Here is a 23855-nt window from a genome sequence, read left to right as displayed (position 1 = left end):
CATTAAACACTAACTCCCTATTCCTCTTCCCTCAGGACCTGGCAACCACCAACATACTTTCTATCTCCATTAATTTAACTACTCTAGTAGTTAAATACTATGATGCTACTTAAATAAGCGGAATCATATAGTATTCTGTCTTTTTGTGACTGGTTTATTTCACTTAGCATAATGCCCTTAAGGGTCATCCATGTTATAGCATATGTCAGAATTTCCTTCCTTTTTAATGGAATAATAATCCATTATATGTATAATCTACATTTTGTTTATCCATTCATCCATTGATGGGCACTTGGGCTGAATTCATGTTTTAGCTATCATGAATAATGCTACTATGAATTTGAGTATACAAACATCTCTTTGAGACCCTGCTTTCAATTCTTTGGGGTATATTCTGAGAAGTGAAATGGCAAGGTCTACTTTGGTAATTCTGGTTTTAATTTTTTGAGGAATTGCCACACTGTTTTCTACAGGAGCTTTACCATTTTATAACCAACAGTGCACACAGGCTGCACTTTCTCCCATCCTCACAATATGTAGTCTTTTGTGTCTAGCTTCTTTCGCTTAACATACTTTTGAGATCAGTCCATGTTGTTGCCCGCATCAGTAGTTCGTTCCTTTTCATTGCTGAGTAGTAGTACATTGTATGGATATACCATAACTTGTTTGGCATTCCACCAGTTGATAAGCATTTGGGTTGGCTCCAGTTTGGGGCTATTACAAATAAAGCTGTATAAACAGGTACATACATGTCTTCACATGGACATAGGTTTCATTTCTCTTGGGATACCTAGGAATGAGATTGCTGAGTTATACAGTAGGTGTATGCTATGCTTAACATTATATGAAACTACCAAACTATTTTCCAGAGTGGGTGAACCATTTGCAGTCTCACTAGCGATGTGTCAGAGTTCCAGCTGCTTCACATTCTCACCAGCACTTGGGACTGTCAGTCTTTTTCATTTTAGCCATTCTAATGAGTGTGTTGTGGTATCTGATTATTGTTTTATTTTGCATTTCCCTAATGCCTAATCATGTTGAGCATATTTTCATATGCTTATAGGCTATTTTTCTATGTTCTTATGTAATGTATCTTTCAAACCTTTTGCCCATTTTTTAACCGATTTTGTCTGCCCTGTAGGCTATGAGTTCCTTGAGAACAGGACTCTCAGGCCTCACAGTGCCCAGCCCCACCCCTGGGAGGCCCATTCCCATGGAGCACCAGGTGGGTAGTGCTGGGGCTGTCCCAAAGCTACACCTTGTCCACCCACTGCACCCAGTCCAGACAGAGGCTCCCATAGAGCAGGGATCTGATGATGTCTGCGACCGAGTCAGCAAGCGCAGATGGCTGGGAGCACCTAGGAGAGCTTGAGTGTAGCAGGGCAGCAGCCAGGCAAGGCTGCTTTTATCTCTGGCTGCTCAGCTCTCCCCCAGTCTCAGGCCTGAAGAGCAGGTACCTGGACAGCCTGGCCCAGGATCAGATTCTAGAACTAGGCAGAGTCCAAGACCTAGTCTTAAAGAGTCCTTTAAGGGATTCTTGGGCTCAACATGGGTCTCACCAGGTCCAAACACTGAGTGTCTGCCCAGCTCCCTATGACCTGGAGGAGTCTAAGGGACCAGCCTGAGCTGCTGCTTCTTCATTTGCAAAGCAGAGATAATAAGCCCACCTTGCAAAGCTTCTGTGAAGAATAAACTGAAGAACAGGTATGACACACCTGACTGCGCAGGTCTACAGATTATTATTACCAGGCCCCATCTTATTCCAACTGCATGATTTAATAAAGGATCAGGCCACTGTATCACATATTTATTATTATAAATCCCTTTCATTATGCATTTAATTTTCACAGATACTATTAAAAATTACAAGATGTACAGGGGAAGAAGGTGAGCCTTGATAGAGAATGGAACGGGAAAAGAGAGAGAGGGAGGAGGGAAAAGATGGATGGTAGCCATGTGCTAGATGTGCTCCCAGTCCTCCTCTATGGCCCCTGTACAACCATCCTGCCTAGTGGGTCTGCAGGGACCATTTTCATACAGGAGGCAACGGAGACTCAAATGACTTGCCAAGGTCCCAGAGCTGTCAAACAGCAGGACCAGGATTTCCACCCAGTTTCGCCCAGAACTGCCCCCACCACCAGCCACAGTGCCCCTGTTCCCTGTATCACCTGAGCCTGGTTGCCTGTGGGGCTCACTCCTAGACAGGACTGGGTCCCAGAGCATCCAACCACAGAGCCACATGGCCCTCCTGAGATAGGGCTGCACATGGCATTCTGCCCTAGGGGCTTCTTCAAAGGGAAGTGGGCTCTGTCCCCAGGAACGGTCTTCTCAAGGTGCCTCTAGGAAACGGGCAAGTCCTGCACCAGCCCCCAACCCAACTCAGAAATAAAAACAGGGAGCACAACAGGTGGTGCTTCTCTCCACCACCAGAGTAAGGAATCAAAAATCACACATGCAATGCTTGCTGGTCTCTAAGGTAAAATCCAATCAATCACCAGTCCCAGGGGTTTCTTCTCTACCTCTGTCCCTCTTCTATCCCCGCAGCCTGAACTGCACTATGACAGCCCTTTATGAAGGTCTGCCTATGTTTCTGCCCTTCTAAAAGATGTCCTCCTTATTCTTTGTAACTTCCAAAATTACTGTAAAGCTATAGTAATCAAGACAGTGTGCTACTGATGAAGAATAAACAAACAGATCAATGAAACAGAACAGAAAGTTCAGACATGGACCCACACATAATTTTCAACAAATGAGCTAAAGCAAAACAATAGAGAAAAGAAAGACTATTCTAACAAATGAGGCTTGAAAAACTAGAGCTCCACATAGAGGGAAAAAAAAAAAAAAAACAACCCCTGCTTCACACCATACGCAAACTAATTTGAGACAGATGGTAGACCTAAACCTAAAAGTGAGAAATAGAAAGCTTTTTTTAAAAGTAATAAACCTAGGAGAGAGAATATCTTTGTGACGTTAAAACAGGAAAACATTTCTTTAAAAAGCACTACCTATAAATGCAAAAATAAGAGTAAATCAAACTCTAATAAAATTACAAACTTCTGCTCATCAAAAGATAAAATTAGTAAGATAAATTAGTAGGCAGAGACTGAGAGAAAATATTCACCACACATAATATGACAAAAGACTTGTATCTAGAATATACAAAGAACTCTTACAACCCAGCAATAAAAAGACAAAGAAACTCAATTTATTAAATAGGCAGAAGACTTGAATAGACATTTCTTCAATGACATATTAATATAAAGGACCAATAAGCACAAGAAAATGTGTTCAAAATCACTGGTCATCAGGGAAATGCAAATTAAATAAGATACCACTGCATACCCTCTAGAATAGGTAAAAGGAAAAAGACTCTCAATGCCAAACGTTGGTGAGGACGTAAAGCAACTGGAATTCTCTGACACTGCCGATAGGAATGTAAAATGAGACAATTACTCCAGAGAGCTATCTGGAAGTTTCTTAAAAAGCTAAACATACCTTTACCCTACAACCCAGCAATTCCATTACTAGGTACTTATTTACTCAAGAGAAATGAAAATATATATCCACAAAAAGGCTTGTATAAGAATGTCTGCTGCTGCTTATTCACAATAACCAAAAACTGGAAAAAGCCCAGCTGTTTATCAGTAGAAGAACATATTAAAAAAAACTGTGGTAGTATCCAAACAATAGAATATTATTAAGCAATAAAAAGAAATAAACTACTGAATCTCAGAAATATTAAGCTGAGTAAAAGAATCCAGACACAGCAGAATGAGATAATGTTCTACAAAAGGCAAAACTCATCAGTGGTAACAGCAAGATGAGTGGCTGCTTAGGGTAAGGGGCAAGGACTGGGTAGGAAGAGGCAAGAAAGAACTTTCTGGTGTGATGAAAAAGTTCTACGTATTGTTAGTGGTGTGGGTCACAAGAGTGGTCAAATTGTACATTTAAGGTCTCTGCATTTCAGTAGATGTAAATTACACCTCAAAACAAAACAGAACAAAACTGTCTCCTGGCAACTGCCAGAGGAACCTTTCCGAAAGGCCAATGAGCCAGCCTTGCTATCCTCCTGTCCCTTGGTTTTCATAACAAAGCCCCAAAGGCTTCTCACTACTCAAAAGGCCACTCCTCACAGACCTCCAGCATCCTGTGCCATCTACCTGGCTCAACATCTACCTAGTCACACAGGGTGTGTCACACCTGTGTCTGCAGCAGCTATCCCTTCTGCAGGGTACCTGTGCTCACCCTGCAAGACCCAGCTCAGGCGCCTCCTCCTTCAGGAAGTCCTCCCAGAATTCCCAGGGCTGAGCTAGATGCTCCCACTCGGAAGCCCTCAGGATCCAGAGCTTACTTCTGTCATAGCACCTAGCCCCTTTTTCTAAAGGAATCCATTTTCTACTGCTGGAACTGCATGAAATCCTCAAGAGGAAAGTATGTGTCATGTTAAACTGGGCATCCCTAGCAAAAAACACAAAGTTTGGTACAAACATTTGGGTGAACTGGGAGCAAACTTGGTAGTAAAAAGACTAATATTGATACCCCTAGGGGCAACTCCTGAAGAAGAGGCAGCTGGCAGAGACACAAGGAGAATATCTGACACTAAGAAGGAAGCCAGTTAAGGCCCCACAAAGAGCCTTGGGGCTGAGGTCAAACACCCTCCAGAGATGTTAAAACACCCCAAGCTCTCCCTGCTCCTCAGCTCCAGGTCTACATCTACGCTGGTCCTCTCATCCCTCACTGCCCACCGTGGGACACTGTCCCCTTCCTATGCCAATAGCCTGCAGCTCGCACCAACATCCTTGAGGCCAGGTCCCTGCTCCGCCCATCCTGCCTCTCCTGGACTCTGCTTGAAACACAAAGCTACCAGATTCCAAAGTTAACACTTTGCAGCTTCATTTATTATGTGATTTAAAAGAACCCAAAAGATCTGAAATCAGTATAGCGAAGAGATGTATGCACGCCCTTGTTCATTGCAGCACCGTTCACAACAGTAAAATTATGGAATCAACCTAAGTGTTGATTATCATCAACAGATCAACAGATTCAAAAAAAAGTGTGGTATATATACACAATAGAACACTATTCAGCCTTAAAAAATAAATTCTGTTATTTGCAACAACATGAATAGAACTGGAGAACATTTTGCTAAATGAAATAAGCCAGGCATAGAAGTACAAATACTGCATGTTCTCTCTTATATGTGGACTCTGAAACAATGGAACTCAAAGAAGCAGAGATTAGAGTGGTATTAGTAATTATCAGAGGCTGGAAGGGGGACTTGGGGAGATGATAATTAAGGCCTCAATTAGACAGGAAGAATAAGTTTTTTTTCTTCGAGATATATTGTACAGCATGGCTAATATAATAAATAATAATGTAGTATACATTTCAAAATTGCTAAGAGAGTAAATTTCAAATGTTCTCACCACAAAAAAATGATAAATATTTGAACTGATGGATATGTTAATTAGCTTGATTTAATTATTCCACATTATATTCATGGATCATAACATCACTATGTACCACATAAATGGATACAACTATAATTTGTTAAGTTACAATTTAAAAAGTAAAAATTTAAAAAAAGAAAATTCTGGTATCCAAATTTAAGGCCCTGTTTTTATGTTAATATGCCAAGCATAAGCAATCTCAATTATCTGTATATTTTATGTTCCTTGAAGAAGAAAAAAAAAGGAGGCAACTTCAAATCTGTAATAGGTGCTTAAAATGTCTATTTTGCTTCACTCCCAGGTTACTTTGCTTCTCTTTCAAAAAATTACTCAAACTCTATCCCACCCTTCCATCTACAGATGCTGTCAAGAAGCAAGTAGATGACAATGTACTGAGTGGATGATGCACACTGGAGAGGCTGGATCTGTGTAGGGAAGAGACAAATACCATATCCTGAGTGGCACCAGCATCCACAGGGCTGGGGCAGGACTGTGTCTCTTTTCACAGGGACTGGAGTCCCAGGGGCAATGCGACTTCCCTTGTGTCTGGAATCTGGTGAGAAGCAGATCTGGATCTCAGCACCCAGAGCAAAGTGTTCTCTCCACTCTCCTAACCCAGTCCAACTCTTACAGTTGACATGTGCCCTTGAGAAAGTTCAAAGACAGTGAAAGTTTAACATGGTAAACAGCTGAGAGAGAAAACTTAACTCTAGGCTAAATCCCTTCTACATAATTAAATCAGCCCATCTCAGCCAGGAGTTTTCAGAGGCTGCAACATGAAGCTATCTATAAAAGGAAATGCAATTAAGGAGAGTCTTTTTAATATATCTGATTCTTGACTGCCCTTGCCCTAGGCAGCAACTTAATTCTACTTAAGGACAGCTATCTTTGAAAAGTTGTTATGTAAATATTAAGGTGTGGGGAGAAAAGAAACACCAGAAGCAGAAGACACAGGGTTGAAAGAGGAGAAATGGGATAATAGAGCCCCAATCCAAACCGATGGCCATCTCAGCTAGTTTGCCACCTAAAAGCCATAACTTTTAGAGCCATATGCAACTCCATCTCATTATCATTCACTGTACTGTCTCTCCTAATTTAACTCTTTTCAGAAATGAGCTGGCCATGTTATTTCTAAAAACATGATCTTTTCTCATTTGTTATAGCGGGAAATTGAAGGAAACTACAACATATGCCCAGGGTTCTTTTTAGAAACTGTTAGGTGAATTCCAAAAGACAAGAGGTGGGCAGTTCATTCTCATTATAAGCAGCTATATGGGAAAAGGCAGCCACCAAATAGAGAAATCTTTATTTGAAGTGTTTCAAAATGGAGTCACCTCAAACCTCAACCAAGTGGGGCCCGGAGGCTGTGAAGGAGGCAGGAACTATGCAAGGAATTCATTAGAACCACAGTATTCCAGATAAGCCTCTTGCACCAGGACACTTGCCTGACATGGCTACCTCCACCACGAACTAACACCAGCTTCTGCAATAAGCCCCTAAAGCCATTGGTCTTTGTTTGGAAACAGCTTCCATGGAGTTCTCCTCTTTGTCTTTGAAAGTTTCCCCTCGACCCAACCTCTTTGGATGTGCCTATGATCCATCATAGCACATGCACCCCTGACTGCAATCCCCTACTATTCTCGAACAAATTTCAGGTTAGTTATCTCTTATTTGAAATGCTTGGGACCGGAACTGTTTCAAATTCCAGATTTTTTTCAGATTATTGAATACTTACATATCCATATATGAGATATCTTGGGGAAGGGACCTAAGTCTAAACACAAAATTCATTTATATTTCATATACACCTTCTAGACATAGCCTGAAGATAATTTTGTAAAATAGTTCTAATAATTTTGTGCATGAAACAAAGTTTGTGTACACTGAACCATCAGTAAGCAAAGGTGTCACTATCTCGGCCACTCATATGAACAATCTGTGGTTGTTTGGCATCACCAGCAATCCTGTCTGAACTTATATGCTACCAATAAGCAATCATTTTCTTACACTTATTCACACATAAGTACTTAACAGTAAAAAATATGATACATCATTAACACAGTAAAAAACAAGCAATGTGTTCAGGGTAACTAAGCAGCACAGTGGCATCACCAGAACACCTGTGTCACTGTCAAACAACAACAATAAACAAGGACAGGCTTTCAATGAACCATTCAGGCTGCATTTATTTTTGTAGTATTAACAACACCATCGTCACTGTCCTGCACCTGCGCTTGACTGAGACCCTTCATGATGTGAGGTGTGAAATTTTCCACTTGTGGTGTCACGCCAGCAAAGTTTCAGATTTTGGGGTATTTCAGATTTTGAATTTTCAGATTAGGGATGCTCAACCTGTATTAGCTTTGGAGAGTCAGTCTCTGGTGCTCATATTAGGGTGATGCAAGAAAGCCTGCCTGGTGCAGTTCAGGTCTCCTGACCCCCCACTGTGGCTCTGGGCCCACTCCTCCCTGCACTACACACTCCCACACCTGGACCATCTGGCACAACAGCGGGTAAGGGCAGGGCCAAGGCTCACATTGATCTTTACCCCTGCATGGTGCGCAGGGAGCTCCAGGCAAAGCTTTTGGTTTGAACCAAAGAGGCCAGGAAAGGAGTCCCTGGGTGTTGGGAGTAGCGCACCCTGCCTCCCCACCCTTCAGCATGGGGACTCTCACTACAGACGCTTCAACAGAGGGCCTGTCGGCTCACAGATAGAGTTGGAGAGGGGCCGCTGTGGAGGATAAGCCCCAGTGACATGATATTTGCTTCTCCAAAAGGTCACTTGGGCCCCAGCAAGGAAACCAGACCGACAGGGGCAGGCGTGATCACTCATTCTTCCACTCACTAAGCATGTACTGATAAGCCAAGCCCTACTCTAGAGGAAGGAGGTACAAGCCAGGAATGCACGGAGTTTGGATTTTATCCCGAGTTGGAGGGAGCTGTTATTTAAAGCCCCAGCTCTACCATTTTTAAACCGTATGTAACTAACCTCTTTGAACTTTTGTTCCTGATAAATAAATAACCTACCAATTAGAGCTGTCAGGTAGGTATGCGGAGCAGCAAAACGTGCGAAGTCAGTGCCCGAGTGTGGAAGCTGGCGTTAATTGCAGGTGAGGGACCCCAAGCTCAAAGTTAAATGACTTGCACTGGGTGTAAACTGGAAGGTCTTGTCACTCTAGTAAATGGTCCAGCCAGCTGAGAAGCTGCTTCCCTGCGGAAAGCCAGAGACAGCAGCCTGGAGGAGGTACCCATTTTACAGAGGTGGATCCTGAAGCCAGGCAAGGAGCAGGCCCAGCCAAGGTCCACCGAGCCAAAGAGTTGGCAGCACCGGGATTCGAACCTCCCGTCCACTGGGCCGCCAGCGCTCCGTCGCTGGCGCGCGCCCAGGCGCTACCCGTTGCCCTGGAAACGGCCCCGCGCCTGCTTTCCTGCTAGTTCTCTCCTCACTTTTTTTTTTGGCGGCAGGATACCGCCAGCGACCGAACGTGTGGCCGCAGGACGCGGCTACGCTCGCTCTCCGCCCCAGGCCGCGGATCCCTCCGCCGGCCGCCGGCCTGCGCGCGGCTTCCCTACTCGACGCTCGAAACGGCTTCCCGCGCGCCGCGCCCCTCCCCCACCCCGTCCTCACCCCAACCCCCAGCCCGGCTCACCTGCCGCCCGCGTCTCCATGGCAACGCCCCCACCGCGGAGGAAAAAAAAGCCTCGGGCTCTTCCGGGTCCCCTCCCTTGCCGACCGAGAAGGCAGGGCGTCCCGCTGATGCTTCGCTTTTTATTTTTATTTTTTTAAGAAAAGAGCCGGCGAAGTTATGGCGAATCTGCGGCATCCAACATGGCGGATGGAGTCTTCGCCCTCCTCCCCACGGGGCGCAGACGCCTGCGCAGCGCACGCCCGCCTCGGGTGACCCTCCCCTAGCGCCGAGCGCGGCCCGGCGGGGGCGGCCTAAGGCGCATGCTCGCGCGCGGAGGCCGTGCTTTTTATCCCGCTCCGCCGATTCCGCCGCTCCGCGTTTTGGGCCACGCCCGGGGAGGGGCTCCCGCGAGGCCGCGAATACGGACCTCGGGACCTCCCCGCTTGTGCCCGCGTCGGTCTTCCGCCCTTAGACCCGCCGGACGTCGGTCCACCGGGCTGAAGATGCACGGAGAGTTCAGGGCTCTTCTCCCTGTTCTGCTTTGTACTAACCAATTTGGGGCAGCGAATTAACTTTCCCCGGTCTCAGTTTACTAGTTTGTCATTCGTAGCGGCTACAACCTGCATCCCACTCGGAGGTTTCAGTGTTTCCCCAAGCGTGGGATGCTTTCCGCTAGGGTACCCGGCTGGATTTTAGTTGGTACCGAGCATTGAACAACCTAGACTCACACGTAGTAAAGCGACTTCCTTGTCTTTGGGCCTGTTTATTCTCTTTTCCTCTCGCCAAAAGTCTCAGTTGGGTGGGAGCACGTCTCTCTGACAGTTGCTCCTTCCCCGGCTGCTGGCTCAGCCTCCTGCGGGCCACCATATCTGGCTGAAATTTAATGACCTTGTTTTCGTTTTGCGACGTTGAGGTGGTCATCGCCAGCTCTCACTTTAGTCCTTGGCTTGAATAGCATCTTCTAGCCCCACCACCACCCCGTTTAAAGTAACTCTGCTAAGTTACTTTATATTTTACTATCTGACGTTGGTTTATCTCAACTGCTTACCTGTGTCCGTCTTAGTCACCCCTTTAGCCCCAGAAACTAGAACTGAGCCTGATGGTTATTTATGAAATAAAAGAGTTTGTGTTGCTTTTTTTAAAGCTTGCTTTCTATTTACCACAAATGATAACTTTTTCATTTATGATAGTAATATAAAGTTTTCTTTTTAAATACAGTTTATTAACATTTTTTTAAATGAGTCAAAAAAAAAAATGGTAGCGATATGGCCAAAAAAAAAAATATGAAAGCAGACCTTAAGTGGCCGAAGTTTGGGAAACACAGATTTATTTTTATGGTTCCCCTGAAATGCTAGTGTTTGCCTGTTATAAGTCTTTTCCTGGAATAACCACACTCGTTGCTGCTCAACATGAGGACATTCTTGGGTAATCCTGAAACTCATGCTTTATTTGTGGGTGTCACTTGCCTTGCTCCATGCCCATTTCTCTGTTTGCACAGCCCCCACTAGACCATGAGCACAAAGTCCTTACAAGTCTTTTTCATCTTTGTTTTCCCAGCACCTGTTGCATAGTAATATTACTGAATGAACACATTTGTTTCTGTTGTAACTTATTTTTTAGTTGTAAAACTCCCATGGGCATTGAGCTTTAGGATGACTCATCTGATTTCTCAGGAGCCCTTCTGCATGCTCCTTAATCGTTTTCTTGGGAAATAAGGAACCTTTTATAAGGCCCCAAGTTTGCCCAGTCCATAAAATATATGTACAGCAATATCTCCTCCCCTGCCCCCTCCATTTCATCCTCACAGCCTGGGAGATTAAATCGGACAGATACGATTATTATTCTCTTCCAGATGGGACAAAGGAATGTTCAGAGAGACTAAATGGCTTTCTGAGATCACACAGCAAGGCAGTGAAGAGCCAAGCGTGGAACTCAGCTCCTCATGCTGGGTGCTCTTCCCACTTTACCACTTGGTCATCTGGGATGTGCCCAGACTACCAGACTACCCACCACACTTTCAAAGAGCCAATTCCAAGACAACTGTAGAGTTGTGGCTGCACAGTCACGGCCCCCTGCCCATGAGGTAGATGGCTAATTGGGGCCCATCATTTATTTGGAAATGAACGGTTAAAAAAGCTGCATTGACGAGCTTTTCCTTGTAGCACTATAAATATTTACAACAATCTTTATTTTGCTGTGAATCGATTTCTGTCAGGAAATTGAAGTTGTTCTGGATTGCTGACAGTATCGGTTTTGTGCTGGGTTGCCTTTCTTGCAGCAGCATTTAAATGTCATTTATTGATTAGCAGATGAATTGCTCCTGGACATTGTGACCAAAATGAATTTTGAAAATGAAACAATTTAAAGTTTATCTCAAACCCCAATTACTTCAGAATATTATAGTCAAAAGGAGAAATTGTGGACTAGGGGTGATGATCATGGGTTAGTTATTTGGAAAGCTATGATTTTCTTCATTCTCTTTTTTTAAATATTTTTTTTCTTTTTTAAATTTTTTTCTATATATTTTTAGTTGGCCAATTAATTTCTTTCTATTTTTAGTAGAGATGGGGTCTTGCTCTTGCTCAGGTTGGTTTCGAACTCCTGACCTTGAGCAATCCTCCCACCTCAGCCTCCCAGAGTGCTAGGATTACAGGCATGAGCCACCACACCTGGCCTCATTATTCTCATGGTATTCTTTTCCCATTTATCATTCAAAGAAGAGTTCCGGAACACCTATTGTTACTGAAAAGTGTCCTGGCCATAGGCAGATGGAAATGACTTTCAGAGATAGTCCCTTTCTGTGGGGAATCTAGGTTTGTAACTAAAGAGAGGAGTCCACAGCTGGCTTTTCTGTGGTTTGCCCATTTTCAGTCAGCAACATCTTTATTCTTTCCATTTGCCAGTAGTACTTCCAAATGCCTTCAATTAATAAAGAAGCATTTGTGGAATTAAATGTAAATCACTCATAATTGTGTTAAGTGATAGCATCATCCTTCAATGATGGCTCCTAGAGGAAAGCAGCCTCCCAGCTGGGCCACTGTTGACAGTCAGCTCTCAAGGCTAGCATGTGAATGAATTTGTGTCAATAAATTTATCGACATGAAATGGCATTTAGGTATATAAGAAATGCAATCAATTTGCATAACTGAATATATTCATGTCAATAATTTTATAATTCTGACAAATTTGCATTTACATGAAAACAATAATTTAGGTATCTAATTTTGTAAGATGCTTTCCTGAAAGCAGGTTTTAAAAAGGATACATACAAGTGACCTTAAAATAATAAGCATTAAGGCACACAACAATGATAAAATCAGAGAGAGGGATATTCACAGTTTCAGTTAAGGGTTAAAACTCTAAATAGGCACATTGTAGAAAAAATTCCATTTAAAAATTGAAAAAAAGGATATAGCAATATTAGAACTATATGAGCAATCTCACTATGAACACAATTATGACCTTAGGAAGCAATATCTTTCCCACCTGTCTTTTAATGGTCATAGAGTGCCTTCTCATCACTGGTCCTCAGCACACAAATATTAATCTCAGTAGTATTTTTCATTAACAGTGGCCAGAGCCCCTGCAAAGAAGCTGATTCCGTGTGTGGGATTAAGGGAACATCAGAATGGCTGGGAACATCAGAATGGCTGGGAACATCATGCTATTGCCAGAAAACCAGGATGCTTCAAAAAGTGCTGGGCTACTGCTTAAAGGACAAAGGAGTCAGCTGTGACAATTTGCATATCACAGAGAACAACTGTAAATCTATAGTTGTTGATCTACAAGTTGACTCTATGAAAAGCTATGAATCCTCAATGATTAAAAAAAAGTTAACATGTCTATATATAACTGTAATTACAAAGCTAGTTACAATTTAAAGAAAGTGTAAAACAGGATATTTTATTAAGTTTGGTATATATGAGGTTCTCTTTCTTACTTGACGTTTTCTGTGTCTGTTTATGAAGTGGTATATTCGTGTAAGTTGCAAGAAGCAGATAAGTTTACTATGAGTAAGGCAAAGACTTCCAGAAAGAGAAGACACTGTGCCAAAACCAGCCAGGGCAGGGCAGGACCACTGGTCTCATAAATAACCATGTAGAAAGAAGGTTCAATAATTTATGTTGCAAGTTAATGGATTAGCCAAATGTCCTAGGAGAATAGACCTTGCTAATTATAATGAAATGCTAATGAAGTATAATGAAGGTCATTGTAAACAGTGGCAGAACAACATGTACCCGAGACTTAGTGTACATGGGAGTGAAGATTTCGAGAACTTGCTTATGGTCTTGTTGACATAACAGTTGAGCCTTGCCTGAGGGAGCCCCAACCAGCAAATGCCTGTTGCCACCAAGAATCCCTCAGTCCAGTGGCCCAGAGGCTGTTACTTCAATGCACCTGAAGAGGAGATAATCTTTCTCTTTCTTGTCTGATAAAGTCAATCCTGGAAAAGTACAAAAATACGTTTTGTAAAGATAACAAAAAATTGATCAACTTAATGATTTTTACAAGTAGCCTTAGGCATAGATGCAGTAAAAACTTTTGGGTTTTTAAGGTGTTTGAAGCATTTAGAAATTGCATTAGACTCATAGTGAAACCGGATAATTTAACTAAGTATGTAAATGTCTAGACAAATTTTATTTTTAAGGTTTTAAGTTTTGATGTGTCATTTCTGTTCAAATAATTTAAGAAACAAAGGTGACTAGATCTTTAAGTGTAACAAGTTTTCCTAAAAGCAACTACAAGTATGGGACTACCTGGGCCATGAAAAAGGAGAGGCGGTCCCTCAGATCCTAGCAACAAGGAGGACAAAACAGGAGAGCTGACAAAGCCCAGCAGAGTATCAGGTCCATAGCTGGGATCTGACAAACAGTAGTTGCTGAAGGGAGAAGGGATGAAGGGAGTCCAAGGTGGAGGGAGGGGTTGAGGAAGAGAAACAATACATAAGCATTTGTTTGTAGCTCTCATGTAAATAGCACTGTTTTGAAATTCATGATAGAGAAAATCATTTCTGCAATTTTTTTCCTCAGTGTTTCATAGTTCTCCCTATAGAGGTCTTTCATCTCCTTGGTTAAATATATTTCTAAATATTTTATTTTCTTTGTTGCAATTGTGAAAGGTATTGCATTTTTTATTTTAATTTCTGTTTGGTATTAGTGTATATGAAAGCTACTGATTTGTGTGCATTGATTTTGTAGCCTGAGACTTTGCTGATTTCATGTATCAATTCCAGGAGTCTCTTGGTTGAATTTCTGGGGTTTCTAGATATAAGATCATATCATTAGCTAAGTTTGACTTCTTTCCCTGTTTGGATACCCTTAATTTCTTTCTTTTGTCTGATTGCTCTGGCTAGGATTTCCAGCACTATGTTGAATAGAAGTGGTAATAGTGGGCAATCTTGTCTGGTTCCAGTTCTAATCAGGAATGCTTTCAATTTTTCCCATTCAGTATGATGTTGGCTGTGGGTTTATTCTGTATGGCTTTAACAATTTTGAGGTATGTCCAAACTATGCCTATTTTGTTAAGAGTTCTTATCATAAAAGATTGCTGAATTTTATCAAATGCTTTTTCTGCATCTATTGAGAGGATCATATGGTCTTTGTTTTTCCTATTTATGTGGTGAATTACATTTATAGATTTGCATATGTTAAACCATCCTTGCATCTCTGGAATGAAGTCCACTTTGTCATGGTGAATGTGCAGTTGAATTCTTTTTTTCATTTTTTATTTATTTGTTTTCGGGGGGGGGGGCCCTTCCGGTAAGGACCAGAAGACCTGCTAGACAAATTCTAAAAGAGCTGTAACACTTGCAGTTGAATTCTGTTTGCTAAGATTTTATTGAGAATTTTTGTGTCTATATTCATAAGGGATATTGGTGTGTAGTTTTCTTTTTGTGTTGTGTCCTTTCCTGGTTTTGGTATCAAGGTGATACTGGCTTCATAAAATGAGTTGGGGAGGATTCGTTCCTTCTCAATGCTGTGGAATAATTTCTGCAGTATAGGTATCAGTTCTTCTTTGTAGGTTTGGTAAAATTTGGGTGTGAAACCATCTGGTCCAGGACTTTTTTTGTTGAAAGGTTCAAAAGGCTCTGAATAGCTAATGCAATTTTATGTAATACGAACATATTAGGAGACATCGCTTTACCAGACTTCAAGCTTTACTACAAGGCTATAGTAACCAAAACAGCATATTACTGACACAAGAACAGAGATCTAGATCTATGGATCAAAACAGAGAACATAGATATGAATCCATCTTCATATTACCATCTGATCTTTGACAAAGCAGACAAAAACATAATCTGGGGTAAAGAATTCCTATTCAATATATGGTGCTGGGAAAATTGGATAGCCACATGTATAAGGCAGGAACAGGATCAGCACATCTTATATCTCACAAAAGTTAATTCATGATGGATAACAGACTTAAAACTAAGGCATGAAACTATAAGAATTCTAGAAGAAAATTTTGGAAAAACTCTTATAGATATTGGCCTAGGCAAAGAATTTATGAAGAAGACCCCAAAAGCAACCACAGCAACAACAAAAATAAATAAATGGGACCTGATTAAATTTAAAAACTTCTACACAGCCAATAGAGCAAATAGACAACCTACAGAATGGGAGAAAATACTTGCATGCTATATATCCGATATATATAGACTCTACAAAGAACTCAAGCAAATCAGCAAGAAAAAAAAATCAAACGACCCTGTTAAAAAGTGGGCAAAAAACATGAAAAGAAACTTTTCAAAAAAGATAGACTAATGACAAACAAACACATGAATCAACATCTCTAATCATTAAGGAAATGCAAATCAAAACCACAATAAGATATCACCTAACTTCAGTGAGAATGGCTTTTATAAGAAAGTCCTAGAATAACAGATGCTAGTGAAGATGCAGAGAGAAAGGTATGCTTATACACTATTGGTGGGACTGCAAACTAATACAACCTCTATGGAAAATAGTATGGCGATACCTCAAAGAACTAAAAGTAGACCTACCATTTGATCCATGAATCCCATTATTAGGTATTTCCCAAAGGAAAAAAAAGACACTTTAAAAAAAGAAACTTGCACTCATATGTTTGTAGCAGCAGCACAATTCATAATTGCAAAGATGTGGAATCAACCCAAATGCCCATCAATACATGAGTGGATTAATATAATGTAGTATATATATGTATACCATGGAGTACTACTCAGCCATAAGAAATGGTGATCTAGTATCTTTTGTAACAACCTGGATGGAACTGGAGGTCATTCTTCTTAATGATGTATTGCAAGAATGGGAAAACAAACACCACATGCACTCAATACTAAATTAGAACTAATCAATCAATACTGACGTGCACATAAACAGAAGTAAAACTCAAGGGAAATCAAGTAGGTGGGAAAGAAGAGGTGGGAATGGGTAAATTCACACCTATCAGGTACAATGCACACTACCTGGGTAAAGGGTACACTTATAAGTTTGATTCAAACTGTACAAAAGCAAATTATGTAACCAAAACATGTGTACCCCCATAAAATCCTAAAATAAAAATAAAATAAAATAAAAATAAAGGGGCTCTTTACAAAGGTGTGGGCAGGGTTTAGGGAAGTCAAAAAGAGATAGTGTAGCACTTCAGCATCCTGCACCCCTAATCCCAGGCTTGCAGAGGCAGATGAGGGAATGCAGACCGGAACCTAGAACCAGGAGAGCATCTATTTAGAAAAGTCCGCCTTCAGCGGGATGTACCACTACTCTCTATGACCTAGAGAAGGAAACTGAGGAATAAATGCCCAGACCTTACTCTGCTCTTGCCCTCCTGTCTCCTGCCAGTCTCCCCTTGGCTGAACCCAACATGAAGACATCCCTGATGGCCCCTTCGCTGTACTGGGAAGGGCTGTGGGCCATGGGGTCTGGGCCTCTGGGATCAGTCACCTCGCTAACCTCATGCACAAGGAACAGCTCTACAAACGCAGATTTCAACCTATAACAGAGGGTGGACAACCAAAACCCCTTGTCAGAAGCACAATTAGGAAATTGCTGCAGTAACTGGCTCAGAAAGAAATGCCATACAGCTGAAAGAAAGCTGGTAACCTTGAAAAACAAGTGGTCATGGAAATCTCAACTATTGCCAATTGTGTAAGAACAGAGTCTTACATAAAATAGGTGACGTTAGTTTTTTCATCACGCTCCATCAAGCTATCCAAGTGGGTAAAAACCTATGGTGCTGCTTTTACAAGGTGACTGTGTTCATTTCCATTCTTAGGAGTCGAGGGTAGCATTTGGTGGGCATCTCTTGGTACAGGATCTTACACCGCTTTCCACAGATAGGCTCCAGCACCATCTGTACAAGAGCTCCAGAGGGAAGACATGTGAAAAAACTCCAGGACCGTGCTTTAGTTCACCATCTTTGGCTACCACACCCCTGTCCTGTAGCCAGGGGTTGATGGCAGCTGCCCTCCAAATTCTTGGGTGGGCATCTTGAGAGGCAGAGAGATGCAGAGAGCTCCAAGCCAGTCAAGCCATAGCAGAAGGAAGGATGACAAAACAAGGGTAGCCAAGGTGGCATTTGTCACTAAGTATAGTAGGCATACCAAGGAAGAGTGCCCCTAGTGTGCCAGGGGTTACTCCTTAAATTTTAGGATCAGAGAAAGGAGGTCCTGTGAGGTTTGGGCCACTGGGCTGTGTTGGCACAGGGGCACATAGAAGCTGCTATTTATTAAGCCACTAAATATGGAAATATTTCATTATTGGAATAACCACCGTGACCATACCCATGTGTATGTGTTGAACGGCAGCCATGCTGCTAGGGTGACCAAGAAGTCTTGGCTGCTGGTCTGAGACTTTCCTAGTTTTAGCATTGAAAGTCTCATGTCCCCAGAACCTGCTTAGTCTCTGACCCCCACTCCCAGTGTGTTATTACTACCAGTTATGGTCAGTTACTCTGCACAGGCTGGAAGCCCTCACCAGGAGGAGCCTGCCCTTCTACTCCTTGCAGAGTCAGAATCACCAGGGCCTCTGAGGGGGTCACCCACACTCTCAGGTAAAGCCTTCTCCCTTTGCTCACTGAGTGAAGTCCAAGCCTGTCTTCGTGCCCATGGAGGTCCTTTGTGACCCTGCTCGCCTCTCCACTTAGTGCCCTCCACCTCAAGTTCTGCTCCAGCTGCACCTCTGCAAGTTCTTCAAAGTACCACCCTGCTCTGTGGCTTGAAAAAACAGTCCCCATCTGCTCCTGCAGGTCCCCCTCCAGGCCTCTGGTTGGAAGTAACTGACTCAAACAAGGCTTCCCCAACCTGGCAGGTTGAGGCTAGCATCCTTCCTGCCTGTTTCCTGGGCGGGTAGTACTGCCCCGTCCTACACATTGTTATGGCTTGTTTAATGATCTTCTCCCCCAGAACTGTAAGTTGCCTCAGTGTACAAGTTCAAGTACTGGCAAAGATTGGGCATTCCATAAATATTGAATAAATAAAAGGCTAGATAAGAGTTAAAGGAAACAGTATGGATGAGCTGGAGCCCTTTTCCATAAGCTAAGTTATTGTCCCTGTTCTCTGTACAAACAGGAAAGCTGCTTGCTGCCTTCAGTTCACTGAGAGGCCAGGCCAGGTGGGGAGAGAAACAGAGACCCAGGACTTGGTAATTATAGTGAGGCCGTTGATTGTTCATTAATCCATTCTATTATGTAATCCAGTGATAGAATGAATGAATGAATTAGTGGATTTAACTCATTCCATAAACTTACTCCATTTATCCCTTCTTTTCCTTTGGGACCCTTGGTGGGCCAGGCACTGCTAGGCACTGGGGGTACAGTGATGAATGAGACAGACAAGAGTCATTCTCAGGGTCTGGGATGACTGATACTGAGCTAGCATGAGTGACATAAAGGGGAAAAAAAACCAAGTGGTGATGTCATCTAGAGCAGTGGTCCCCAACCTTTTTGGCACCAGGGACAATTTTCATGGAAGACAATTTTTCCACGGACCAGGGGTGGGAGGGAGATGATTTGGGGATGATTCAAGGGCTTTACATTTATTGTATACTTTATTTTTATTATTATTACCATTATAATATATAATGAAATAATTATCCAACTCACTATAGGTTGGGGACCCCTGGTGTATGGGGAGAGGAGAATGAGTCCTTGGAGTGGGTGATCAGGAAAGGTCTGTCCAAGGAGGTGACATTTGAGCTGAAACCTGAGTGATGAGAAGGAGCCAGTCTGGTGGATACCTAAGGGAAAAGTGACCCAGGCAAAGGAAATGGCTAGTGCAAAGGTCCTGAGGTCACAAGAAAGCTTCTGTGTTTGAGAAGCAGACCAGCCATGGGGCAGGTTCTTTCTGAGGCAGAGGAAAGGGCCCCATTGCTACTTTGTTCCCTGACTCCCCCCTCTGCCTGTCTCTCCAATCATTGGAACACCCTTCCTCCCCTCCTCTCATTAAAGTGTTCTCTCTTGGGAACTTTGCAGACTCTGAAGATACAAAACCAAATAAAAATACTTTTTAAAGTGCCACTTATTTTCTAAGTTATAAAAACACAAGTCAAGCCACTTTTATGATTTCAAATGAATGGGGTTTGTTGTTGTTGTTGTTTGAAAAGCCACATGACTAGACACTGTGTCAGGGGTGGGCAGTCTTTTCCTGTAAAGGACCAGACAGTCAATATTTTTTATTTTATAGGCCATGGGTGTCTGCCAAAATTACTCCACTTTGCCCCTGTGAAAGCAGCCATATGTAAATGAATGAGTGTGGCTATGTTCCAATAAAACTTTATTTATAAAAGTAGGCAGCAAGTGGCATTTGGCCCCCAGTCCATAGTTTGCCAATCCCCAATCTACTTATCATAATGACAAGAATCATTATCAAAAGTACATTTTTTTGTTATTTTCGCACTAACTATGGGCTAACCAAACAGGGCACTTTTGGGTTCTCCTGCTCCCTGGTACTGAGTAGACATGTTGTACCAGGGACAGTTGTTCGTAATGAACAGGGGAGCACCTGAAATGTACCTCACCTACCTATATATACTATTAGTGGTGTAATTCTATTAAAAAAATGTTTGTGATCCCAGTACAGGCATGCAAACTCCTCCTAAAAGTCTGCAACATCGTGTTTTGTGCCCCTTAGACTAGCTAATAAATAACAAAAGGTTTATGTGAAGCAGATGCACCAATAATCTAGCAGCAGGGTTTAGCTAATCTTCTAGTTGGACTGGCAGCAAAATTCCCTGCCCAAGTCCAGGGCACCACTCTGGAGCATGTGACGATACTGGGCTCAGCGGGCTCCTCTACCCCATCCAGGCCAGAGCAGGTGCACCTGCACAGGAGGCATCCCAAGCCCACATTCTGAACCACGCCTTCTACCAGTGAAAACTTAGCCAGTGATCTAATAAAAGGGTTTGATAGTTCAGAGCAGCACTCCTGAAGTTTGTGTTCCTGAGCAAGGCTTTTAAATGTTAAAATTATAGAGTTAATATTAAAATCGATCTGCACATACACATATCAGACAGTGTTTATGCTAAAATGTTTTATAGTAAAATTTCTGCAGATTCCTTCTGCTTCAAACAAATAATTAAATTATACATAATATAACACACCTCTCTTTTATTGAATTTGTGACGTTTCCAGGAATTAATTCCATTTTTTTCCATTACTTGTTCTGGATTTTTTTTAAGGTGAAATAAAATATATGACTTGTTACTTTCAATTTTGAATTTGTGGTGGTACACCCTAGACTAATTGTCATATTCAAAAGTTTAAAACAATCCTTACATATTCTTTTTAGGAGAATTGTACCATAAGAAACGAAAACACATCTATTCCAATTAATAGTTCCATCTCAGACTAATACTTTTGTAAAGAATGATGGTCTATAATTTACAGACATGTCGAAACACAAATGCAGGAGATGAACTGACCTCCTACAATCTTTCTATCACAGCAAACCCAGGATATGCGCTTAACTGAAATGTAAAGCATTTGAAAAATTAGAAAAAGTAAAGGAAAAATTTTCCATGTTTCAAAACTTGTTTGCATAAACATGCAGTATACATTTACAGTGTTGGTGAAGAATTTGTGTGGATCAGCTCACAATGTAGTAGGTGGACAACTTATTTTTACCAACCAAAGTGGTCAAGATAGTAACACTATTTAACTTGACCTATATTTATTTTTTAACTTTGAAGAAAAGGTGCAAAAGAACAATTTTAGTTAGCTTTTGCTGCATGCAAACCTCCCAACACTCAGTGTCTTAAAACAACGGCCACTCATTATCTCAGCTCCCATGCCTGGGGTCCAGCTGAGTGGGCTGGTCTGGGTTGGGCACAGCCAGGCATGCTCACACACATGCGGGCTGAGGGGCACATTGGCTGGGGCAGTCCTGCTTCATGCATTTTCCACCTTCTCCCAGGACGGCAAGTTAGCCTAGGCAGGTCCTTTGCATGGTGACGGCAGAAGCAAAAGAGGACAAGCAGCAATGTCCAGTGCCTTTTCAAACCTCTCCTAACATCCTATTGGCCAAAGCAAGGTACTTGGCCAAGCTCCAAATCCAGGGCAGGAAAATATACTCTGCATTTTGGTGGAAGAAGGTAAAAAGTCGCATGACAACAGGTGTATCTATAAAGTAGGAGGCAGACTTGGGGCCCTTCATGCAATGTACTGTATGTGCCATCATTTGCTTTCTCAACAGCTGCCCGACTCCGTGCATGGCTGAAGAGGGGAGACTCTCTCACCTGTGAACAAAAATAAAATCCTAAGTCCCCCACCAACTGAATGGAACCCCTCTTGGCCAAGGGGACCCCATTGAACCATTAAAACTGAGTTCCCAGCCATTGCGGGATGGGAGGTCATACACGCCTCGTTAACCACCATTAGGTTCTCTTCTCTAAGGGCTGAACAGAACCAGCCCTTTGGAAAGACTCACTCCACTGCTGATTTCAATCAACCGCCTAATGCTGTGCCTCTCTTTTTGCAATTTTGGCACAACTGACCAGCAGCATTCTTTCCTGATAAGAAGCCACCAATCATGGAGTGGTTCCAACCGGACTGTGAAGTACGTGCAATGAGGGTTTTCTTGTCCCCTGCTTCACCTTTTGACTTCAGAAGGCCAAAATCTCCACCCTCAGATCTTGCTACACCACCACTTTTTGTACATGCAACCTACAAAGAGGCATAAAGCTCCATTGCCCAGGCACAAGGTTCTCCTCTCCTAAATATTCACGATGCCTCCTATAGCTTGTTAAGTAGGTACATCTGGCTGCCCCGCTCAGCATAAATTTCTGTTCCCGTTGTCCCTCTCTGGAAGTACATGCTCTCAGCTTCTGCCCCAGGCTGTGCTGCCCAGCCTGCCAGAAAGTCCACCCCATAGGCTGCAACCCTTTATGGGAAATGAAACTCTCCCTTCCAAATTTAAGAATCTAGTCATTTTCTACAATTGACACACAAAGGTTTGCTATGAGGACCAGATAGCCAGGGAACCATCCCCATATCTCCTCCTCCAAATGTGAATTCAAATTTGACTCAGCCATTTGTTGGCTCTGTGACCTTGGGCAAGTTATCCTCGCTCTATGATGATTATCCACGCTCCTGGCTTCCCTGGCATCCCTTCCTTCTCCTGGTGACAGCATCCTGCTTTCAGGGAACTTCCCTGTCCTTGTGGGATAATTTTTTTACATCACTATTATTGACTTTAGTAAGCTCTGTGACCCAGGGACATTCATTCTCAGGCCGCCCTGGAAAATCAGGGGAGGGTTAGATTAGGTAGCTCCCCAGGATTTCATCCAGTTCATCATTCCAATGCCAGAGTTGGCCAGGGCGCCAGGCTCTGACTCCCACCTGCCAGTGACAGTTTCCTTCCCAGCATGGAGCTCCCTGCAACACCTGCAGAAGCACTGTGGTCACCACCTGCCTGCCTTTGTAACCCTGGCTCCACCCTCACGAGCTGATGGCCTGGGCATGTTCTAAAACTTTCTGTGTCTCAGTTTCCTCATTTGCAAAACAAGGATTATAATGTCCACTGCACGGGCTGGTTGTGAGGCTTACATGAATGAATACAAGATAGCTGGATTTTTCTTTTAAAATATTCAAAGCTGTGTTCCTATTAGACTCTGTGGAGTATGACATCTTGAAAACCTAATCAGTATTTTCATTTTCACCACTTTGCCTTAGAATTTGGCAGTGTTTGGGTCAGTTAAATTAGTCTGGTCTCTGCAGAATGTAAGTATTACAGGGGCCTGCCATCTGGATTTGATGACCTGTCCTTTGGTCCTCACACGCTACGCACACTTGTGTCAGGGAGAAAGCAGAAAGAGCCGTCTGGCCTGGGAATTATTTACTACAAAGGAAGTAAGTCCTGAGAATGCTGAGAGTGAAGGCTGCACTTTCCCCATCTCCAGAGAAAGCAATGCCCCGGGCCAAACTCCCCCAGAAACAAGACAAAGGCAAATCCCTCTCTTCCCTTCCCCCAGCTAGCCAGTCACCCTGCAGCCGCCAGTGACATTCATCAGCCTCGACATTTCCCATGGACTCTTGACTTTTTAAGATGCAATTGACACAGTTACAACCTCCCATGACTTCTACAGGGTCCCCCAGGCACAAAATCCTCTCCCCTCCGTCACCCGCTGGAGCTGCCTTTGTGGCAAGAGAGACCGATATCTTACCATCCTGAACTCTGAGAGCAGAAGCTGGAATCTGCTTGGCGATCAGGAACAGTTTGCTAGAAGAAGGAGAAAATGAATAAACAAATGTCTCCATTCTCCGTGGACAGCAGGTGGCTAGTGGAGGTTAACAGGAA

The 23855-nt window shown here is 42.8% G+C and overlaps 1 protein-coding gene, 1 long non-coding RNA gene and 1 other non-coding gene across 6 annotated transcripts in view; all 3 read right to left on the bottom strand.

Annotated features, from left to right (window-relative positions):
- ZFAT (zinc finger and AT-hook domain containing) overlaps positions 1 to 9313 on the bottom strand; it is a 207278-nt gene extending 197965 nt beyond the window's left edge. For 3 of the 4 annotated variants that reach the window (XR_012920140.1, XR_012920141.1, XM_076005001.1), the window contains exon 1: positions 9101 to 9311. Coding sequence is in view for 1 of the 4 variants with exons in the window: in XM_076005001.1 (XP_075861116.1) it covers positions 9101 to 9119 (19 nt within the window). In the remaining 3 variants the exon portion in view is untranslated. Of the gene's footprint in view, positions 1 to 9100 lie in introns of all 4 variants that reach the window. The other variant, XR_012920142.1, reaches the window with a different exon arrangement.
- A 3873-nt stretch (positions 9314 to 13186) lies between these two features.
- The window catches only part of LOC142871923 (uncharacterized), a 73208-nt gene continuing 62539 nt past the window's right edge, over positions 13187 to 23855 (bottom strand). The window contains exon 2 of the long non-coding RNA XR_012920139.1: positions 13187 to 13523. This is a non-coding gene — a long non-coding RNA (uncharacterized LOC142871923). The remainder of the gene's footprint in view (positions 13524 to 23855) is intronic.
- Positions 14826 to 14888, bottom strand: LOC142872053 (U7 small nuclear RNA). Its single transcript, XR_012920296.1, has one exon. It is a non-coding gene; the product is annotated as a U7 small nuclear RNA (small nuclear RNA).

Source organism: Microcebus murinus, chromosome 7, assembly GCF_040939455.1.
Source record: "Microcebus murinus isolate Inina chromosome 7, M.murinus_Inina_mat1.0, whole genome shotgun sequence".
In the NCBI taxonomy this organism is placed as follows: Eukaryota; Metazoa; Chordata; class Mammalia; order Primates; family Cheirogaleidae; genus Microcebus; species Microcebus murinus.
Note: the sequence above shows the minus strand (reverse complement) of the source record. Positions and strands in the feature narration are given on the sequence as shown.